The 21,679-nt window shown below is 38.6% G+C and overlaps 1 protein-coding gene across 1 annotated transcript; it reads left to right on the forward strand.

The window, feature by feature from the left end:
- The first annotated feature begins 15,965 nt into the window (after nucleotides 1–15,965).
- Nucleotides 15,966–17,622, forward strand: LOC119617913 (leucine-rich repeat-containing protein 51-like). The gene is made up of 4 exons (XM_037981079.1): nucleotides 15,966–16,076; nucleotides 16,260–16,465; nucleotides 16,765–16,913; nucleotides 17,472–17,622. Exons 1-4 carry the CDS (start codon nucleotides 16,025–16,027, stop codon nucleotides 17,617–17,619), a joined length of 555 nt encoding a protein of 184 aa, XP_037837007.1. The 5' UTR covers nucleotides 15,966–16,024; the 3' UTR covers nucleotides 17,620–17,622.
- The last annotated feature ends 4,057 nt before the right edge of the window (nucleotides 17,623–21,679 follow it).

The following is a 21,679-nucleotide window of genomic DNA, read 5'->3' on the forward strand; positions in this document are numbered from 1 at the left end:
AAAACATTTTCTAGCTTTATATTGTTTGAGGCAATATGAGAAATAAATCCTTCTTAATCCTGTGGTTTTTGTGGTTTGAATTAACAAATGAAAGCAAGAAAACAGAACTAATAAGATTCTGAGGTAAAGTAGTTGTAGCAGCGGAACCTCAGTGTGATAATGCTAGTATCTTACTGGGCTACCGCAGTTGGTAACTAGTTGGAGACCTAAAATTGCATGAAAAAGGGGAATTTTCTGTTGCATTCTTAGTGAATCGTGTTTGCAGCCAAGACTGAGTGCTCAAAAACAACCATCTAAATTTATACTTTGAACATAGGCAGCGAGCCATGCGACCACATTCTTTGAGACAAATCTTTGAAATCATTGTCTATTTATGTGTGCAGGAATTGCAAAACTGGACCCACCTCAGCCCACAGTGGATCAAGCTCTGCTCCCACCTCAGAAATGAAGATGAGCAGATTTAGACCATCTTTTAAATGTTTCAAATGTGCTTATCCTTGTTCTGCTTGGACCTGAACATTTAGGACTATAGCCCAGATATTTTCTGAATAACCTCACATGGAGACACATAAGAGAACTTCAAAAACCCAGTACGATTTAAAGTAGGCATTAGACTCTTAAAATAAATAATACCTGTGTTTACCTAGAAACACAAGTTTGTGCTTTCTCTGCAAGCAGCACTTGCTTCAGTACACGTGCCCTGATAGTATGTGGCATGTATGTATTTAAACACTGATTGCAGAAGTTGGAAAAAAATAAACAAAATGCAGGGTATTAATTATTGTGGTGTGGGTGACACCCAGACATCTAAGGTGCCTGGGTGACACCCCTGCTACTTTCATCATTTATTTTCCACTTATCAAGTGAGGTGAACCTCGAGTGGGGTCAAGCACTCAGCTTATGCAGGCATGAGGACAATGGCATGTGGGGAGTATGGGGCAGTACACCTGTCAACCAGTAACACAGGTGTCACAAGGAGAGCTCGGGGATTTCAGAAACTTCCCATAAAGCAGAAGAGAAGCTCCACACCTTGGCTGAGCAATTACACAATGTTGTTTTTTTTTTTTGTTTTTTTTTACAGATAGGCCTACATCAAAGCACATTTGATTTTGCAAGCGCAAACGATGCAAACTCTGTCAAGTTATAAATACATATACTATATGCTTTTATACAGTAGCAATACAAAATCGACATCTTCACGAGTGGCAATTCAAAAAAAAAAAAAATCTGCTTTAGTGCTTCAGAATTCTGCAAAATTAAATTGAAACAGATTCGAGAAAAGTTTAACTTTAACATCTTATGTTCCATGAGCTGCATTGATGAAGCTGATCAACTCTTTCCTAAAACTAAAAGTAATCTTTTTCACAGTACAGTCTAGGTGTTGGGAAACTGAATTGGTTGAGCAAATGTCTCATTTATAGAATCTAATCGTTCCTGTCACAGTAGCCCCGGGTTTAAATCCTGCCCAGTGGCTTTTTGCTGTTTGTCATCTTCTTTTTCTGCCTGTTTATGTGTCTATCTCCACTGCAACAAAAGGCCACTATAGTCCTTCATTTGTTATCATGTGGTCACAATCTTAGTTAGCAGCCAGAGTAACACATTTATTTAATGTACAAGTCAACAAAAGAGATAAGAATGGTAAAAAATATGCAGGGCAGAACTTATCTAGGATACAGCAGAGGAATCCTATATGTACACTCTACTGCATTTTTCACCAGATGCCCATGCTCCTAATCCTACCAACAAAAATTAAAGTGGTTTGGTTGACATTTCAATTGCTAACAATTACGATGAGTCATTCCTCCATCTAGAAGCAGACCACCTAATAAAGCATTAGTAATATGATCTCAAAAGAGGTGACTGTGGGAGCTTGGTGGTCAGTGCTGCAGTCTTGTAATCCTGAGGCTGCAGATTCAAGCCCAGGTTGTGTCAAGAAGGGCATCTGGTGTGAAACAATTGCCAAATCTTTCATGTGAGTTTGCTCACTGTGGTGACCCCTACAGAAGGGAGCAGCCTAGAGAACAAGCACAACAATGTGATGTCAGCAGAGTTCACAGAGCTGTGATTACCAAAAATCTTACTACCAAAACATGCCTCTCTGAACTAGTTTTCAAAAGAAGGTAATGCAGGTAGGATTTATGTACTATAAGTGTTCCATTACATGCTAAATGAAATTCTCTTTTTGTGTCTTTGAAGTTGTGTCGGCCATGATCAAAGGCAGGGCTCAGAGCTGTATTGCTGCCATCTTTGAGAATCCCCTCGACTCCAAATGGGTGTTTGCGAGTGTGTGTGTGTGTATGTTTCACATGTAGAAAAAAGTTTGTGGTGTTCTGTATTTAAACTTCATGACCCCAGGGTCCATGCCATTTATTCCACACAACTTGGAAACAAAACACAGCTGTCAATCTGAAAATATAATTTATTTACTCGGTACAGGTTGTTAGGTTTTCCACCTAAACTTGCAACTGATTATATTGTCCAACATAAAAATTCAATACACATAGTGAGTGGGGCCTAAAGTCCTACTATGCAAAGACTGTGGTATGCCCAGTTCATTTAAAACACCCAATTTGAACAGTCTTGGATGGCGTTTTATTTAGTTTGAGAGAGTCATGGCAAGCAAATGAGGTAGAATCAGTCCCTTGAGTCCTACCATTGGAGGACGCTAAATCCTTGTTGTCTTAATTAAAACTCAGTGAAAAGAAAAATCAGCATGGCCCAAAGCCTATAAACAAAACACCACTGGGAAAATAAAGTTTTTCAAGATAATAATTATGTTGATTATACTTTTTACTGTGAACAAACCTTTCTGAGAGTACAAAGCAAAACGCACCATTACATCATCATCAAGGGAAAAGTCAAACTCTTGATAAAGTCATCAGTTATTTAAGAATTAGAGATGATTCAATCTGGTATTAGGTTTTTCTTTTTAATCAGACTGAACTTTTTTAGTCCGTTTACAGCTCTCTTTACCTCTCTTCACTTCTAATGTGACCAGATAAGCTTAAGTGATCTGAAATGCTGAAGTCAGAGTAAAAGAGAACAAAGTCAACAGCATATTACTCCCATTTTAGCTCGACTTCAGTGGCAATATCACTTTATTTTAAAAATGTTATTGATCACATTTAAGCAAGTTTGGCCAACTGCCCAACCAAAGCTCCCAAAGCAGAACTCATTCAGTCATTTCACATTTAAGACTGAAGAATAGTGCTGAGCTGATGATGGCTGGAACACTTTAAGAGTTTAGTTTGGGGTGATTTAGCAACATTTGGACACATGTCTTTGATTTGTGGCAAAATAAAGACAAAAAGTGAGTCTGACCTTCCTATATGTCTCATAATTTTCACATAGTGCTTTACTGAGAAACACTATTTTAAGTATTTACTCATATTTCTAGATTCTGTATCTAAATTCTTCATAGATTTATCTGGTCATCACATGGTTGCCTCCTTAATAGAGGATAATAATTGGACTATGGCTGTCATTTTTAATGAACTATTACCTCCTAGTCATTTTATTATTTATTATTTGCAACTTTCTTTTTTTAAAAAATAAGTTTCTGTTCTGTTTAGGTTTCTTGTCCGGTTGATGTAATTTCCCTAAATTTAATATAATCTATATTCTGATTCTGGTCTAATTCTGTTACAGTGATTGGTTTAGGTCTTTGGACTTGTTAAAAATGTCATTTTTTTGTGTTCATTTTTTGTCCACTGTTTTTTTTATTTATAGTTAATAAATGTATTAAAACCTGATAGATTGAATTCAATAAACTAAACATTACTACTTTTTTTCTAAGTTTACCCTTGTGCCTTTCATTAAGTTTACCTCCTGTTTCAGTCTCACAACAGGTTCAGTTAGGAATCAGCACACATGCAGCTCATTTTGTCTTTGCCTCAGTCTCTAGAAATACTTCTGATACTACAAGGTTTCAGTTGCACCTGTTGTCTCTTGTGTTAAGTCTCAATTCCTTTTGCGAAGCAGATTTTTAATTTGCTCTTTGAATATCCTTCAAATGTTGTGCCTTTTGTTTTGAACAACAACTTTTTTTTTTTTTTTTACTGACACCAATCTGCCTTTGGATTGTGATCTGGACTTGTAATCTCCATTCCTGCAGCTGATTCTATTTAGACTTTTATAAAGTAAACACCAAACAAAAGTGCCAACACATTTTAGAGTAACTTAACTGGTCAGTGAAGGAAAATTATATTTAAAAAAATTCATATTAATTTATGTTGACGCTTTAATTATTATGGGAAATGTCACGTGGCGTAATGGATGCCTTGACCACCACCTAGGAGTATCCCTGGCTCCAAAAGCATAACATGGCGACACACAGTAACTTTGTCACAGACATTCTAGTTTGCCTTAGTTTTCCTGTGTTTATTTTAATTACAGTGGCACTATTCAATGTACAATGAAAGGTTTGGCATCATAAATACCTGGTTTCTGATTCCTCTCCTTGTCAGATCATGATAGTGCTTCTAAATTCAGTCAGACAGTGATCTTATATATGTCTGTTACATCAGTACTTGTTTTATACTTGTTATCTTGTCACCTAGATCCACGAGAGACCCGACCTTTTCTTACCTTCTGCCTCTTTGGAGAGAGTTTGTGGAAATAACACTATAAGCCTTTCAAGATCTCACATCAAGGAGAAAGCTGAGCCTTGATCACTGGAGACTCACCTGCAGTACCTACTTGTCTTTTCAAATAGAACCTCTAAACCCACCCCCCTGACAGACTGCCTGCATCTTTTTATGTAAGTTTAGCCTCATTGTCATGTTGATTATTATGTCTGGAGTCCACAGACAGGTGAAGTGAGTAAATGTACTTATTTTGTAGCAACGTAATGTTCTGTAGCCTGTTATTCACACAGATGTTTCTTTGATGATTACCTAAACATTTTTTGCAGACCAGCTGCATAACAAGCCAAACTTTCCTGCATACACACCTCTCCCCTCAGCAGTATAGTAGTGGGAAGGGGTGCAAAAAAACTGCTTGGCAAGGGCACAACAAAAAGTCTCTGACCAGTCTCCAAACTCAACACATACTATTCCCAATAGATGCTCCAAACAACTTCCAGATGTCCTTTGTCTGTGTCGATGACTGTTTTTTTTTTGTGCCATCATGAGGACCTACACAGTATTCTTGAGTCAAAACCCTAGTAATACAATAAATGGTGTCTTATTTATTGAGCTAAGATGTTCATGAAACATACAAAGTCTAGTAGATAAAGATTTGAAATACCCTGACAATTCCAGTAAACCTTTTTGGGCCATGTTCATGCTCCTTCCATTGTCCACTGCCTTTGATATTTTGTCAAATCACCAAATAGGTCGAAGTCAAAGTGCTCTTCTCTGAACTCAGTTGTTTTGGAGGATGCTCCCAGCAGGCTGCCATATGCACATAATTTCCACACAGTCACACAAATTCAGACAGAGTGAAGGTTTATGATGCAATCTCTGAACACCTCTAACATTCTCACTGTCAACCCACCTGCAGCTTATTGTGTGATTATTCTCCTCACAATTTATAATTATATAAATGTAAACTTCCTGGTTTTCTTTGTCACTTGAACCGCAATTGCTAAGATTGGAAGTCTTTCTAGCTTAATCCATGTCCCTGGACTTATCCATGTTCAGTTTCATAATAGAATTAAAAGAGGCTGTTTTCTTCAGCCTGCCTCTGCCGCCAAACATTGTGCTGCATTTGGGTCCTACACCTCCCCACCCCAGCATTTCCCACTCTCACACACACTTGCACTGAAGTTGTACTTATTTACTTGTCCTAATTGTATTCTAATCCTTTGAATAGATTTCCTAATGTTTATGCCAAGGTTTCCTACTGTGTTGAAGCTTTAATATTGTTCCTTGCTTGTAAGTCACGTCAGATAAAAGCATCTGCTAAATGAGTCAATATAAATTTAATGTAGAAAAACATATTTTTGGAAGTATTTATGTAGATTTCTAGCTGTGTTTTGAAACCAACACAAGCCTTCTGTCTCAGTCACACACATTATAATGTTGGCTGAATTGCTTTTTTATATTTACCCTCTATTGGCTGTTGGGTGACAAGTAATTATACCCTTCAGTAACATCCTCTGCTCTTGCATCCCAGAAAGACATTAGTCACTCGTATCTTCACACAAAGGCAGATTAGACATACGTGCACATGCACAAACACACAGTCATGCTTTCATTACTCACCTGAACCGTGACATTAACCTTACGCTGATCTTAAACCAAGTCTTTATAGAAAAAAAAAAATAATGATTTACATTTTAAGAACTTGTTTTGTACTTTCAAAATTCAGACGCGCCCCCTCAGTGTGTCTGTATAAACAGATTTGTGTCCACACAACATGAGTAATATTAAAACAAAGACATTTTTTGAGCCTGACACATCCACATGCATCCCCTCAAAGAGCACATACATTGTATAAAAAAGCTATTCTGTATCATCAGAATACATTTAACCTCTTTCCAGCTGGGAGCAAAAACCACACACTCATTCATCATCCCCGTCCCCATGCATGTAGACACACACATTTTCTCTCCATCACCTATTTCTCTCATACTAAGAGGTCACTGTCTGTGTGTGGTAGATAATAATGAGTTATGGCTTTCTGTACACACACACACAAAATAAATTCAGAAGCACAATTCAACGACTTTGTCTATGATTGTCTGCGTGTATGTGTGAGAGTGTGTAATCTGATGATGTCAAGTGTTCATTTGAAAGGCTATAAAGATAGATATCTTCCCATTACCTTCTTAATCACATGACCTTTAAAAAGTCAGTCAAAACGGATTTGTATTTTCCCCAAGCCTTTGAGATGGCGACAATGTCACAAGATGGGAGCTTATTTTAATAATGAATATGGATTTCAAATTTTTGCTTTGTAATATTCCTAATTGTGTCTACAGTGTGAACGGCCAACTTACCCCATTCCAACTCGATTGTTTTATTGAACTCTGCATGAATTTGGAATCCTCTCCTGCAGCCTGGAAATTAGTTCCCTTTTAAAAGTGACAAATTTCAATGTTTAGATATGAATGTCACACATATCTGAACTTTGAAGACACAAGAAGTGAAATCTGGGACACTGTGAAAGAGTTAAACTCCCCTTTTCTTCAAAAATCTGACACGTTGAGTCAAGAAGACACGAGATATCTTCTAGACAGTTAATGTGATGCATGCTCAGTACGTGACCAAATTTTATAGAACCTTTAATTATGCAATGGTCCTTGGAATGTATAATAACTTTCTGACTTGACAATAAATAATAACCAATCAGGTCAATGAAACACTGCCAATAAAGCTGTTTATTAGATCAACCACTTGTTAAAACCACTTGTAATTAATTCCTTAAGGGAATACATATTGCCTGTCGCCTTTCATGCCAATGTTTTCAACTAAGATCATCTTTTGGTGAGAAGAAACTGAGTTATGGTGGTTTTGATCAAACCTTGTTATGCACAGTCTCATGCAACATCTCGCAAGATGTGTTAGCTTTCAGACTATGTGTTGAGGTTGACTTTCAGCTACTACCACACCAAAATTTAGTTTAGTATCTGTAAAACCGAATGATTTATAGCCATTTACGTGTTTCCAACTCTCAGTTGGCTGTGGTGGACCTTTTGAATTGAGTTGGCTCCAAAAGTTAATTAGTTGTAGATGAACATTCAATGATAACTTTGTGAGAGTTTCATTAAAATCTGCCTGGTGATTCATCAAATATTTTGCTAACACGGCAGAAAAACGTGCACTCACACAGAAACACACAAAAACATTATCGCCTTGCACCTTCGGCAGTGGCCAATAATAAAAGTAGGTGATTATCATCAGTCATAAAAGCTTTTGCTTGCCATTCAGTAAAAAAAACAATTTATATGTGGTTTACTCTAGCAGAAATATTATATGTCTCCAACAGGAAGTATAAACAACTATGATTTTTTTGTGACTGGAATCGTTTTAGGACAACCCATGTTGGTCTTGGCCTCGCTTAGACTAGTTGTTAGCTTGTCAGTCAAGTCCAAAATAAGTTATTTGTCCAAATGGAAATTTGGCAAACAGATTAGATATTAATTAATCTTTCTTTAAAACTCCAATTTAAAAAACATCTAAACTATCACTTTAGAGTCTGAATAGAGGGAATCCTTTTAACTTTTAAATGCTGCTACTTAAGATTGGTAACATTTAATCTTCAGATTTCTTTACATTTTGTTCTTATTTCACATTAAGCTAAACCTTCTATGCCCCAGTTGGTATCCCAATTCTGAAAATGTATTCACATCATTGTCTTTACTTTTTTGTGTGAAGCATCTTTAAGTTATGGCATTTTAAGTATGGCAAAATGAGTCACAGACATTCAAACGTTTCTTGTTCTATATCCTTGCACCCTTTTGTTTGTTTCCTTTTCCACTCCAGGGAATACACAAGCAAGTTTTAAGTTTTTCCTTTAATGAAGATGTATTTGGGAAGATAGCTGAAAGGAGTTGTAGTTCTCTTGCTTTACCTTCATTTGTGTAGACATCTGGGATAATAATTAGTAACAGATCCTTAGAAAGGGATGATGAAGATTTATTTATAGGAATATTTCTTGTGCTCACTTGTTCTTTTCTTTTTCAGGTTTATGAGAAGATGTTTGAGAATTCAGCAGTCTAAGGAAGGAGAAATAGAGTAGTAGTGAGAGTGGGTAGGCTGGAGGTTTTCAGGTGAGTTTCTGATCCTTTTGTACAAACACCATGCGGGGTATGCCACTTCAGACATCATATGCACTGCAAGGAAACACAGGATTCAAGTAAATAACACTAGGCTCAATCAAAGGTTCAAATATAAAATGTACCACCAAGCTAACAGCACAGTCAGGTGCTAGCTTCAGGTCTGTGTTGATCTTAAATACAGTGAAGATGATGAGCTCATGAGCCTTATGTGTGACTACTGGATCCGGAAGTGAGCTGGTACCCAAAGCCAGCAGAGAACCACTCAGCCCACAGCTCCACGTAGAGCAGTGGTGTCCAGTCCTGGTCCTGGAGGGCCACTATCCTGCATGTTTTAGGTGTTTCTCTGCTGTGACAGACCATTGACCAGGATAGTGGCCTTCCAGGACCAGGATTGAACACCAATGATCTAGGGGGAAAGAGATAAAAGGTAAAAGGTAGAGAAAGAGCCTGAATTAGGCTGAAAACTTAACAAGATGTGTAGATGGTTTAATTAGAAAAGAAATAGTGATAAAGCAATGCTAGGGTAAATTATTAAGTTGAAATGAATCTGTCCCAAGATATTTTGGTGCTTTACTTTAAGCATTAGTTGTCTGACTCCACAAACTCTCATGTTTGAAATTTTTATCAAATAAATTTTACATTACATGCATACACCCTATTCCTGGTCAGCACAGAGTTTTAGTGGTTAGAGCTGTCACCTCCTAGTGAGAAGGTTCGCCTCCTGCCTGCGGCCTTTTCTGTTTGAAGTTTGCACGTTCTCCCTGTGCACTCCTGGGGTTACTCCAGTTTCCTCCCACAAACCAAAAACATGCATGTTAGGTTAATTGGTAACTCTAAACTGTCACTAGGTGTGAGTGAGAGTGTGAAAGGTTGTTTGTCTCCATCTGGCCCTGGAGACCTGTCCAGGGTGTCCCCTACCTCTCGCACAGTGACTGCTGGAGATGGGCACCTATTCTTCTGCAACCTGAAAAGGAAAAATCGTGTAAAGATAATGGAGGAATGGATGGACATATATGCTATTCAACAATGCTCACAGCTTTTAATATTTTTGCTTTATGTTTACTGTTCGTGTACAGTGAATTACAAGTCACAACAAAATGTCTCAATCAAAGAAAGAAAAACTAAAATAAATTTGTTTAGCACCTTTGAAAACTGTAAGAACATGACAAGTTCCATCTATATATGAAAGCAGACACTAAAAGAAACAAAACAGCCTCATTATAATTACCAAATCCAAAGTCCAGCCCTCACACTCTGTACTTAGAAAACTTCTGACCCTTGACTAAATTCTGTTGTTGATCCCATTTTAGATTTGGACAGTACAACGTTAGCAAATCACCTGCAATTCCAGTATACACAAACTGTGTGAACCTCATAAACTGAATGCAGAGACTAATTTGGTTTAGCATATTACTTATATATAATGCATGTTTTATGTGTGATTCCCCTTCAGAATTGAGAGAGCACACTACAAATATTGAAGATGCTTGGCCTGTTTTGAAAGGAAATTCACAAGTGAAATCAAACCTGAAGCCACATATAAATATTCAGTAGCCAAGATCCTGGAGTTTACATCAGACTGCATGGCAGAAATGCATTGCAATTTATTTATTTTTTTGTCCTAAAAATATCCCATTTTAAATAATAAATATCCATATCTTTCTTATTTAAATGTGCTGTACTTGTTAGATTTGTGCATAGTATCACTCTTGCAAGAATAAAATAAACTCTGGCTGCTGCTTTAAAAAGTGTTGCCAATTGTACGCCAGAAGATGATGTTATTTAGGGAAAAGCCGAACTCTGAAACAGGCTTATGAGAGCATAAGGGTGATGTGAAATAAAGGCTTATGCTGGTAATCCACACATTGTTACAGTAAAATACTAACGTTTAGCAGGTATTATTTTTAACAATCATAAGCCTATCGAGGGAATTCTCCCTTAACTAAAATTGTATTAAATATAAGGTACTTTCTGATCTCAGCTAATAACCTTTATATGTTATTATATGTATTTAAACTTTTACTAGTTCTCTAACAAAAGTGTTTTACTCTATAATTACTGTTTACAAGAATAAACTTGTAAATTGAACATTTTATGGCTCTTGGCTTCCAGATGTGTTAAATTTAGTTTGTGAGTGCAGCCCTGCACTGTAACTATGAGTCAGAGGAGATGGCTGTGTACATTTTTATTTTTTTTTCTCCACCCACGGACCTTTTCTGCTGGTGCCCCTGACAAATGCACCTAACCTCCATCTACTCCAGCCGGGCTTCAATAGAGCTGTATTGAGCTACTCCCTGAAGTCTCTTTGTATAATTGAATGAGGGTTATACTGGTGGTATTGGATAAAGTGTCCCCAGTGATCTTTGGCTTGACAAAGGGTTTAGAAAAAGACGGAACGATGAGAGTTCAACAAATTTGCGCAGCCTTTTGCTTCTTAATTTAGATTAAATGCAGCATTTTCTTTGTCCTCAGGCTTCTCTGTGTTTGCTCTTTTGAGTCACACAATACTAAGTGTCCAAACAGGAAAATTAATTTTGTATCTGTTTTTGTCACAACTTTTTTCAGTTATAAACTTAAAAAATATGTAATGCTCTGCCTTTGCAGGTCAGACAGGCTAACTCACTTCCTGTTTTTAAATCATATCTTAAAACACATTTTTTCTCTTTGGCTTTTAACTCAGTTTGAGATGTTGGCTTTTGTTTTTATTGCATGGTTTTTTTTTTAATTGCTTTGATTGTGCTTTTTTATTTTATAGTTTTTATTCTTGTTTTGGGATTTTATGTTTTACCACTTGTGTTTTTATTTGTTGGTGTATAGCACTTTGGTCTGTGGTTGTTTTTAAAGTGCTTTATAAATAAAATAAAAAAAATGTATTGTACTATTTTCAATGCACACAATAGATCAGGCCAGAACAGTAGCAACAATCTAAAAGTAGCAAAATGCTAACTAAAAGCTCAAAGTAGCAAATGCTTTCTAAAAGCTAAAAGAAGCAGAATGATAGCTAAAAGTTAAAAGTAGTTAAAGGCTAGCCAAAGGTAGCAGAATGAAAGCTAAAAGTAGCTAAAGGCTAATTACAAGTAGATAAAGACTAGCTAAAAGCTAAAAGTAGCAACCTGCTAACTAAAAGCTAAAAGAAGTTAAGGGGGAGCTAAAAATTAAAAGGAGCAGAATGATTGCTAAACGTAGCTAAGGGCTAATTAAAAGCTAAAAGTAGCAGAAAGGTAGCTAAAAATTAAAATGGTTAAAGGCTGGCCAAAGTAGCAGAATCATAGCTAAAAGCTAAAAATAGCTAATGGCTAAAAATAGCCAAAGGCCAGCTACAAGTAGCAAAATTCTAGCTAAAAAACAAAATTAGCAGAAGATTAGCTAAAAGTAGCTGAAGAAGACAAAAAATAACAAGTATGGTGAAGCAAATTTCAAACAATGTTTTTGAAAAAAAAAATAGAAAAAATCTTAATATATTTCTGAGTGGATTTTTTTAAATGAAGTTAAATATTCTTAAAAGTAAAAATGAAATAATCATAGCACTGTTCTACTGAAACAGCTGAACATTTAGACATACAGTTTGGATGGCTAAGATAGCGCAAATTCTGTGGCTTTAGTTTGATTGAAAAAATGTACAGAAGCAAGAAAATACAGGAAAACAGTGGAGTCAATGCTGACTCAGCATTCAAACAAACAGGGAAAATCTGTTGTTTCTAGTCATCCAGAACACCACAGTAAGTTTGAGTGGATGACTGGTTAGAAAAATGGTTTACACATTGTGCTCAAGGCTTTTCTGCTCTGTTAATGTTGGAATAGTATTTGTGACAATACCATCTTTCCCTGTGCTGACTGTACAAACTGTGGATCAGTCAACATGCCATGTTTTATACAATAGCAACACACTAACACTGAGACATTTTGCCTGTTAACATTATATTATTTGAAATCTTCCCCTCATTTTGCTCCGTGTACTTGAAGAAATTTTTATTTATTTTTTCCCCTTACCCATCACATTATGTGTGCCACAAAATCACATTTGGTTTAGAGTGCTGTGCAGTTTGCTTACAATGAGATCATTCTGCTCAAGACGGGGTCTTTAGTGCAGATTCCAACTCTTTTTAACTATTTAAAAGTCCTATTAGAAGGCCCCAAGCACAATTTCCTGCTAGTCACATTACATTTAACAACTGGGCATTCTGCATTGTCTAAAATGTGGAAACTTGGAAATTACTGAACATTTACAAATGCATTTTTGTGCTTGTATCAGCTCATGTGGAAATGCAATTTGCGGCCACGATGCCATTTCGTCTATGCAGTTCCATTTATTTTGCGAGCTTATGCCTGTTTTGGTCATTTTGTGGCTGCAGACAAATGCCCTTGCTGAACGCCAACGTGTTTATGTAGATCTCGTGCTGCAGTGCAGCCTCAAGCCGTGCCTCTCTTGTGACCCTCCTGCTCGCTCAGACCACATATATTTGCAAATGCCACTGTAGAGAGAAATTAATGGGATCCACCATTACCGAATGCTGCCTCGGTTCTGCCGGTCTTGCTCATTGCATTAACACTGAACAATTATGCAAAACCCACCATTCCTTGCCAGTTTTTAGATTGATCTTTCTGTCGTACACAATGACACTTTTTTTTTCTTTAAGCTGAAGCAATGTGTTACAATAAAAGGCTTCTGACAAGTTCTTGTGGTGACTTTTTCTTTTGCTTTAATCCTCTTGAACATATGTATAGAAAATGTACAACTGCTAGTAAGAAATCCTGGCTTATTGCTTTAATACTATGCAGCTAAACAGACTCATCCTGCCACATGGGCATAAGAACTCATCGCTCCAGCAGATGGGAATTGCAAAAGAAGAAATGATTGATAACCAGTAGAAGTCTCCACCTTCACACACAATCTACAACAACATGCTTTGAGTTTCCACATATTGTCTTCAAGTCTTGTAATATTTTAATTAACCATCACCAAACAGTGGGTAATAATGTATTTGCCTGTGTGTGTTTGTTTGTTTGTCCATTGTGTTAGCGAAATGTCTCCACCAGTAGATAGATTTTATTAAATTGTTTTAGAAAACAGTCACTGGATGTACGTTTAGAAATTATGAACATTTGGAGTCAACATGATTCAAAATGACCATCACAGCTAGTTTACCTGAGCAAATACAAACATGGCTATAACTCGGTCAATTTTACCAAGGTTGAGCTAAGATTTGATGCAGTTGTAGCCGGAATTTGTCCCCAGCACATACTCCAAGCACTAACACACAGCACGAGATGTCGCAGTTTTGCGTGCAGTCGTGCATAAAGTTATTTTCAAGGTTTGACCAAACAGGCTAAAACTTTATCCTATTTTAAGGTAAGCCTATCCTAGTTTGAAACCCTAACATCAAAAATGACGGGAGTTTAATTTTTCAATTTGTTTCATTCATTCACTCACTCATTTTGAATATGGTCCATGTCTTTATCTGCATTCTTCACTTTGTTTGTTTTCTTCATTTTACAAAAACACCGTCAATCCTCCTTCAAGGAGACGCTAATCTGCTGTCAGAAAGAAGAAATGCACATATTGTGAGCAAGTGGCCAGGAGAGAAAAGATTTTTTTTTTTTTTCTTCATTTCAATTTCTTTCATCTCTCAGCTCCTCTTGTAAACACTACTAAGTCACTACTAAACCACTAAACCATTAAACTAATTAAATACTCTGACCTGGATTTAATCTACTATATTTTCTGTTCAAAATAAAGCAAAAAAGTAAGCAAAAAAATAAAATAAAAATCTCAAAATTGGTTTCTCTGCTGGTGATTTAGTTAATCAGGAGCACTTCAATCGCTGCTTTAGCAACAATAAAAAAAAAGTTTAAATGAATAAGATATATTTGGTTTTTTATAGTAATGGGTTTAATGACTGGAAAACATAATCAAAATAACACATCAAGATGAAAGAATACCTCTGAAGGAGAATGTAAAACAGAGTTTAAATTAAAGACAGTAATAAAGTGTCCATTAAAGTAATCAACCAGCAGCAGAAAAACAAAGATGAGTAAAATGATCTATTCAGCCAGAGTCTCTCCATGACGTCCTCTTTGCTCTTCGTTGTGTTCGTGCACTACATCTGTGACACCTCTTTGTCTACTCATCTGATTTTCAGGATTTATTCCCTCAATTAGCTGCTACCAAATGTAACTGGGATCCTGTTTACATGATTAAAAATCAAAACAAATGTTAAAAAGTGCCAAAAATAGCAGAAGAATTTGACAGTGTGACATGCAAACCACTGTTAAATTAGTTTTAGTCAGTGTTTGACAAGAAAAAACAAAGTTAATTAGAAAACATTAAGACAATATAAGAACACAATGTGCTAGATAGTTTTATCACAATGTAAGATATGTATCTATGGTGAATTTCGGTCATTGTCATCATCGCTGCTATAAAATGAATATTACCGTATGTATTTCCTTTAACAAAATTTTCATACAAAAACAAAGAGCTTTATTTTTCCCTACTGAGATTTTATGTTGTTGCAGAGTTATTTAAACAAAACTGAGATGTTGAGGAAAAGAGCGCTGAAATCCCCCATTTTTTTACCATGAATGCATCAGAGCATTATTTTTGTGGCTTTCGGTGCTTATAACCAGAGAAAAGTTAAAAAAAACAACAACAAAAAAAGAGTGTGTGTGTGTGTGTGTGGGGGGAAGGGGGGGGGGTAAAATCACATAATGAGTTTTACTCATCAGCAATATGTTGATTTTTATTTTTATTTTTTTATCATTCGGTCAGGACCACTTTCATCAACAGGATAATAATAACCACCCAGAATTATTAGAGGTTTATATTTGGTTGGATTTCTTTATTCTGAGACCCCCGACCTTCCTTGTGCGAATGAAAATAGCCCGAGGCATTACTGACCCCGGCGTAAGAACCCAGAGCGGCGTCGGTGACAGCAGACATGACACTGATTAAACCAGACGCGGTTTACAAAGGAGGGGCTTGGGAGGAGGCAACAACAAAAGATGGCAGACTACAGCAGCTTAAACAGAGCGCTCTTTAAGAAAACTGTCCAATCAAACATGCAGAAGAGAATTAATTAAAAAAAGCTATATGTTGGAAAATTAAATTAGCTTAAACAATAACATTTTTGTTATTTATTGTTCAATATTTAAAATTAAACTAAAATAACCCTATTTAGAATTTTAATCTCCAGGAAATATGTTTGTGTTTGAATGTAAAAAATCCGGACTTTCAGTGTAAAATTTTTTTACCTCAGTTTTGATTTTTAAAAAGTGCAAAAAGACCTTCAGACCTGGCACATGTATGGTCCTCCGGTGGATTTTTCATTTAAAGAGCTCAGCAATGTCGGAGGTGAGCTTCTCAAGCTTCTTCATAGTGGGAAGTATTCATTGTGCTTCATTTTTTGCTGTTGTTATTATTATTTTTGTTTTTTGGTAATGTTTCTTAAGACCTAGAAGACATTTCTGTGTTGTAATAAAAAACATGGTAAACACGGTTCATCAGGTAAACAGAGTTGGTTCATTTGTTGTTCAGGTGCGCTGTCCATGGTGCCCCGCGCCGGCCTGCGCCCTTTAACCATGAATTCGGAGAGGAAATACCTGAGCCGTTCTATACGTCTCAGCAACAACATGCTGGAGGACATCAGTGGTCTGGGGTTTGTGCTTGGCCACTATCTGGTTGAACCATGGAAGCTCGGCTGGCTCGACCTTTCCTTCAACAAAATAGCGGGCATAGACTTGGTGAGAATTTGACTTGATGATCATTTGTGTAGTGGCTATATTAGTCACTTGTGTTAGTGTTTTGTCTCATTTGTGTTAATACTGTTCAATTACACATACAGTTGTCACAGACAACATTTAAAATCTGTTCATCTGTATTTACACATTGTACTTTTCACTTCAATGGATTTGCATTTAATCAACATTTTTCTGTGAAAGATGCTCCAGTTTTTCTCTGGTGTTTAGCCTGTTGAAATATGCATTTTGGATTTAATTTTTCCCCCCATTTACTACAGTGGCAATATATGTTTGTGTTTCAGTATTTTTGTCAGTTGAAGGAACTGCGCGTGTTGTACCTTCATGCCAACAGGATCTGGAATCTGAAGGAGGTCGACAAGCTGGGAGAGCTGAAGCATCTGCACACCATCACACTGCACGGAAACGCCATCGAGAACACCAACGGCTACAGGTGACAAGCTGCTTGAAGTTTCAGCCTCTTTTGTTTCAACTTGCTTGACAAGACATTTGGCCTGTAGAATAAATTTATAAGGGAGAAAAGCTGATAAAAAACAAGCTTGGAAATGACATTTCAAAGTTAGTCAATGAACTGTGGCTCAAGCCTCGGAGCCTTAGAGCTTAACCTGAAATAAATATGTATTATATGGAAATGTAACACACCATGGCTATAAAGGATGCAGCTAAATTTACAAATTGCCTACGCAGATTGTTCCCCAGATTCTACAGTTTCATGACATAACTAAGACTTTTTTTTCTATTGTTTTACACAGACATGCAAAAACAACCCCCCCCCCCACACAAAATACTAAAATCTCAAGCTGTGTGTGACTTTATTTATTGAATGATTTTAGACCTACTCGTAAAGTATGTCAAGAAAATGCTTTAAATAAAGTAAAATCAATCTTCCCTTGTCTGTACTCAAAGTAAAAGCAAAATCTCACTGAATCACCATGAATATAAGCTAACCTAATGTGTGTGTGTGTGTGTGTGTGTGTCTATTTGTGTTTAGGAAACATGTGATTTTAGCCTTGCCTCACCTGAAGTCGATGGACTTCAGCGCTGTGACTCGTGATGAAAGGGTCCTGGCAAAGCTTTGGTGTAAATGCCCCAAACGTGACAAAACTCCTGAAGAGGATAATAAGTCACTCAATCAATAAAGAGTCTTTTCACGCAATAATTTGATTTTTTTCAAAAACATGCCTGTGTTCCTGACATTATTTATTGAACATTTATTATGACAATTTGAAGTTTAAAGGTATGACTTATTACTGTGAGGATTTGGGATTTTTTGCTGTTACTTCCTGGTGGGCCGTTCTGGCCATTGAATGGCAGCACCTTCTCCACACCCTCCACACCTGCAGCGGATCAGGCTCGTCAGTCACCTGTGTACTTAAGGCTGCAGTGGGAACCAGACCAGCGCTGGAGCATTGTTTTTGCCTTCGTGGATTACCTACCTGTTGAAGATCCAGTTTGGTCTGATTTGTTGGAGAACCCACTGTGGAGTTAAAACGACATACCTGCTCTGCCTGAACCTGTCTGCCTGCCTGGAAAGGAACCTACCTGTTGCCCCTGGAAAAACCTGCCAATATCTTTACCAGGAAGTACTCATCTCTTCGTCCTACCTCCGTGCTGTGTGCCCCCTCTCTCACCGTAAGGACCTTTCACCTGAAAAAGCACAAAAGTTAATACCTACCTGTTTACCTCTGGAGGAACGTCCGTCTCATTACGCTCTCTGCTTTCAGGTCTTGGCTCCCGATCATTCTCACACGATTAGCTCACTGTAAATAAATTCACTTCTCGTAACTTTGGTCTCCCGTGTCTGTCTGACCCCGAACTGCTCACCGAGAAAGTCTCGAATCCTGACAGAATGCTCCAGCCAAACCAAGATTCTCAGAGCAGTTCCGGTGGCGGACAGACCGCGGAAACGTTAGTTCATCATGAACATTGTTTAGATCAGTATGAAAACCTGATTCAGCAACTATATCAGGTTCAACAGGAGACTTGTACCACTTTAAATCAGGTTTCACATCGGATTGTGGCTCTGGATAACCGTTTAGGAACTCTACTTCCCATCAGCCCCGCTACTCCGTCACCTGTCACTACGCCTGCCTCTCAGACTCCGGTCCGTGAACCGGAAGTAAAACCATCGGAGCTGTTTGAGAGTGACACCGATCGTTGCGAGGATTTATTTTACAATGCAATCTGGCTTTTGCTCGTTCACCGTCTCTCTTTCCATCTCAGGCCTCCAAGATAATTTTTGTCATGTCTGCATTGAAGGGACGAGCGCTTCGTTGGGCTCAGGCATTTTTTGTTTCTCATCCAATCGACACAATAACTTTTTCACATTTTCTCCAGGAGTTTCAACGAGTGTTTAACCACCCCCTACAGCGGGAGGAAGCTGCAAAACGACTGCTCATGTTACGGCAGGGACGCAGGTCAGTGGCGGAACACTCGGTGGATTTTCGTATCACCGCAGAGGAGGCAGGTTGGGAGGAAGTGGCGTTGCGAGGCATTTTTACCAGCTCTTTATCAGAAGTTATTAAGGATCAGCTAGCTGCTAGAGACGAACCGAGTAGTTTGGATGAGCTAATCACCTTAGCTATCGAGATCGACAATCGTCTCCGGGAACGGCAGCGAGAAAGAGACTTTATTTCCAGGGATGTTCAATCTACCAGTTTTTTGGTCCGAACGGAAGGATCGGCTAACTCTCGAGCACCGGTTGCTGAGCCAGAACCAATGCAGGTGGGCCGCACTCGTCTTTCCGCAGAGGAGAGACAGAGAGACAGAGACGTTTTCGGGCAAAAGAATGTATTTACTGTGGAAATAAGGGACATTTTGTGGCTAACTGTCCGGTTCGGGGAAACGGTGCTGCCCGTCAGTAGGAGGGGAAAAGCTGTCGGGTCCGTTAGATTTTTCCCCAACATCTCTGCTTTCTCTTCCAGCAAATATTATCACAAGTCAAACCTCCTTACCAATTGCTGCGATGGTGGACTCAGGGTCGGAGTTAAACCTCATTTCTCAGAACCTGGTGGACCAAATGAACATTCCTACTACTCCTTTGGATTCAGCCCGCACAGTGAATGGACTTACGGGACAATCTATCTCACAAATAACCCATCGGGTCACCAATTTACAAGTCTTGGTGTCCGGCAATCATCATGAGTCCGGTGAGTTTTATGTGTTCTCCGCTTCGTCTCCACAACTCATTTTTGGTTTTCCGTAGCTACAAAAGCATAATCCGGTACTCAATTGGGCTGAAAGACGGGTAGAGTCCTGGAGTAATTTTTGCTCGTTGAACTGTTTAAAGTCGGCTGGTACTAGGTCCGTTAGGGAGGTGGAGGAGTCGGTTGAAGACATAGATTTGTCCGACGTTCCTCAAGCCTATCATGATTTAGCATCGGTTTTCAGTAAACGTAAGGCTCTCTCTCTTCCCCCGCACAGACCGTACGACTGTGCGATCGAGTTACTTCCCGGGGCTCCTCTTCCCTCTAGCCGTTTGTACCATCTGTCGGGGCCTGAAACTGAAGCTATGAGAAGCTACATCAACGATTCGTTAGCTTCAGGGATAATGAGGCCATCCACCTCTCCTATGGGAGCAGGGTTTTTCTTCGTGGAAAAGAAAGACAAATCTCTCAGACCGTGCATAGATTTTCGGGGGTTAAATCAAATTACAATTAAAAACAAGTATCCACTTCCATTAATCGACTCGGTGCACGAAAAACTACATTCGGCGACAATATTTTCCAAATTAGACCTTCGAAACGCATATCATCTAGTGAGAATAAGGGAGGGGGATGAGTGGAAGACGGCCTTCAAAACTCCGTTAGGCCACTTCGAATATTTGGTGATGCCGTTCGGTCTCACGAACGCCCCGGCCGTCTTCCAAGCCCTGATTAACGACGTGTTGCGAGATTTTCTCAACATTTTTGTTTTTGTGTATCTGGACGACATACTAATATTTTCGCGTGATCGGGAGACTCATAAAACTCATGTAAGGGCTGTTTTGCAAAGGCTGTACGAGAACAAACTGTTCATGAAGGCTGAGAAGTGTGCGTTCCACGTTTCCACTGTCTCTTTCTTGGGGTTTATTTTTGAAAGAGGGCAGTTTCGCACCGATCCCGAGAAAGTCAGAGCCGTCACTGAGTGGCCCGTCCCAACCAATCAGAAAAAATTACAGCGTTATTTGGGTTTTGCAAATTTTTATCGTCGCTTCATCAGGGATTACAGTAGAGTGGCAGCCCCGTTAACGCAACTTACCTCCACACTCCGCACTTTCACCTGGTCCCCAACAGCAGATGCAGCGTTTGATTAACTAAAAGCCTTGTTTTCCTCAGCTCCCATTCTCTGTCATCCAGACCCAGAAAAGCAGTTCTTGGTGGAGGTTGACGCCTCGGATACTGGGGTCGGAGCAGTGTTGTCCCAACGGTCATCTGCTGATGGTAAGGTCCACCCGTGCGCATTCTTCTCTAGGCGATTATCCCCATCCGAACGAAATTACGATGTGGGAAATCGAGAGCTTTTGGCTATTAAGTTAGCTCTAGAAGAATGGCGACACTGGTTAGAGGGGACTAATCAACCATTTGTGATCTGGACAGATCACAAAAATCTGATTTATCTGCAAAACGCTAAGAGACTCAGTCCCAGACAAGCACGTTGGTCTTTGTTCTTCGCCCGATTTAACTTCACCATTACCTTCAGACCCGGATCCAGGAATGTTAAACCAGACGCTCTCTCCAGACAATACTCAATTTCGGACTCCTCTAAAGAAGAGGTTAGTGTTCTGCCATCTACATGTTTTGTCGGTTCTCTTACCTGGGAGATCGAGAATACTATTTCTTTGGCACAACAGTCAGAGCCTGATCCAGGTACAAGACCTCCTGGTAGGAGATACATCCCCATGAATATTGTGGGGAAGGTTTTGGATTGGGTTCACAATCATCGGTTCACTTGTCACCCTGGAATTTCTAGAATGTTGATGTTCACTAAGAGACATTTTTGGTGGCCTACGATGTCCTCAGACATCAAGGAATTTGTGCAAGCTTGTCCTACCTGTGCGAGAAACAAGTCGCTTCACCAACCACAAGCCGGATTACTGCAACCGCTGCCCATACCTGCTCGTCCTTGGTCCCACATCTCCTTGGATTTCATCACAGGACTTCCACATTCCGAAGGTAACACTGTCATCCTAAATATCATTGATCGTTTTTCTAAGGCAGT

The sequence above is a fragment of the Kryptolebias marmoratus genome, linkage group LG17, assembly GCF_001649575.2.
Source record: "Kryptolebias marmoratus isolate JLee-2015 linkage group LG17, ASM164957v2, whole genome shotgun sequence".
Lineage (NCBI taxonomy): Eukaryota > Metazoa > Chordata > Actinopteri > Cyprinodontiformes > Rivulidae > Kryptolebias > Kryptolebias marmoratus.

Bases quoted from the DNA above. Each gene is read 5' to 3' on its own strand.
- LOC119617913 (XM_037981079.1), top strand. From the start codon at position 16,025: ATGTATGGTCCTCCGGTGGATTTTTCATTTAAAGAGCTCAGCAATGTC. The intron at 16,077-16,259 runs GTGAGCTTCTCA...TTTGTTGTTCAG, and splicing joins AGAGCTCAGCAATGTCGGAG to GTGCGCTGTCCATGGTGCCC. The intron at 16,914-17,471 runs GTGACAAGCTGC...ATTTGTGTTTAG, and splicing joins GAGAACACCAACGGCTACAG to GAAACATGTGATTTTAGCCT.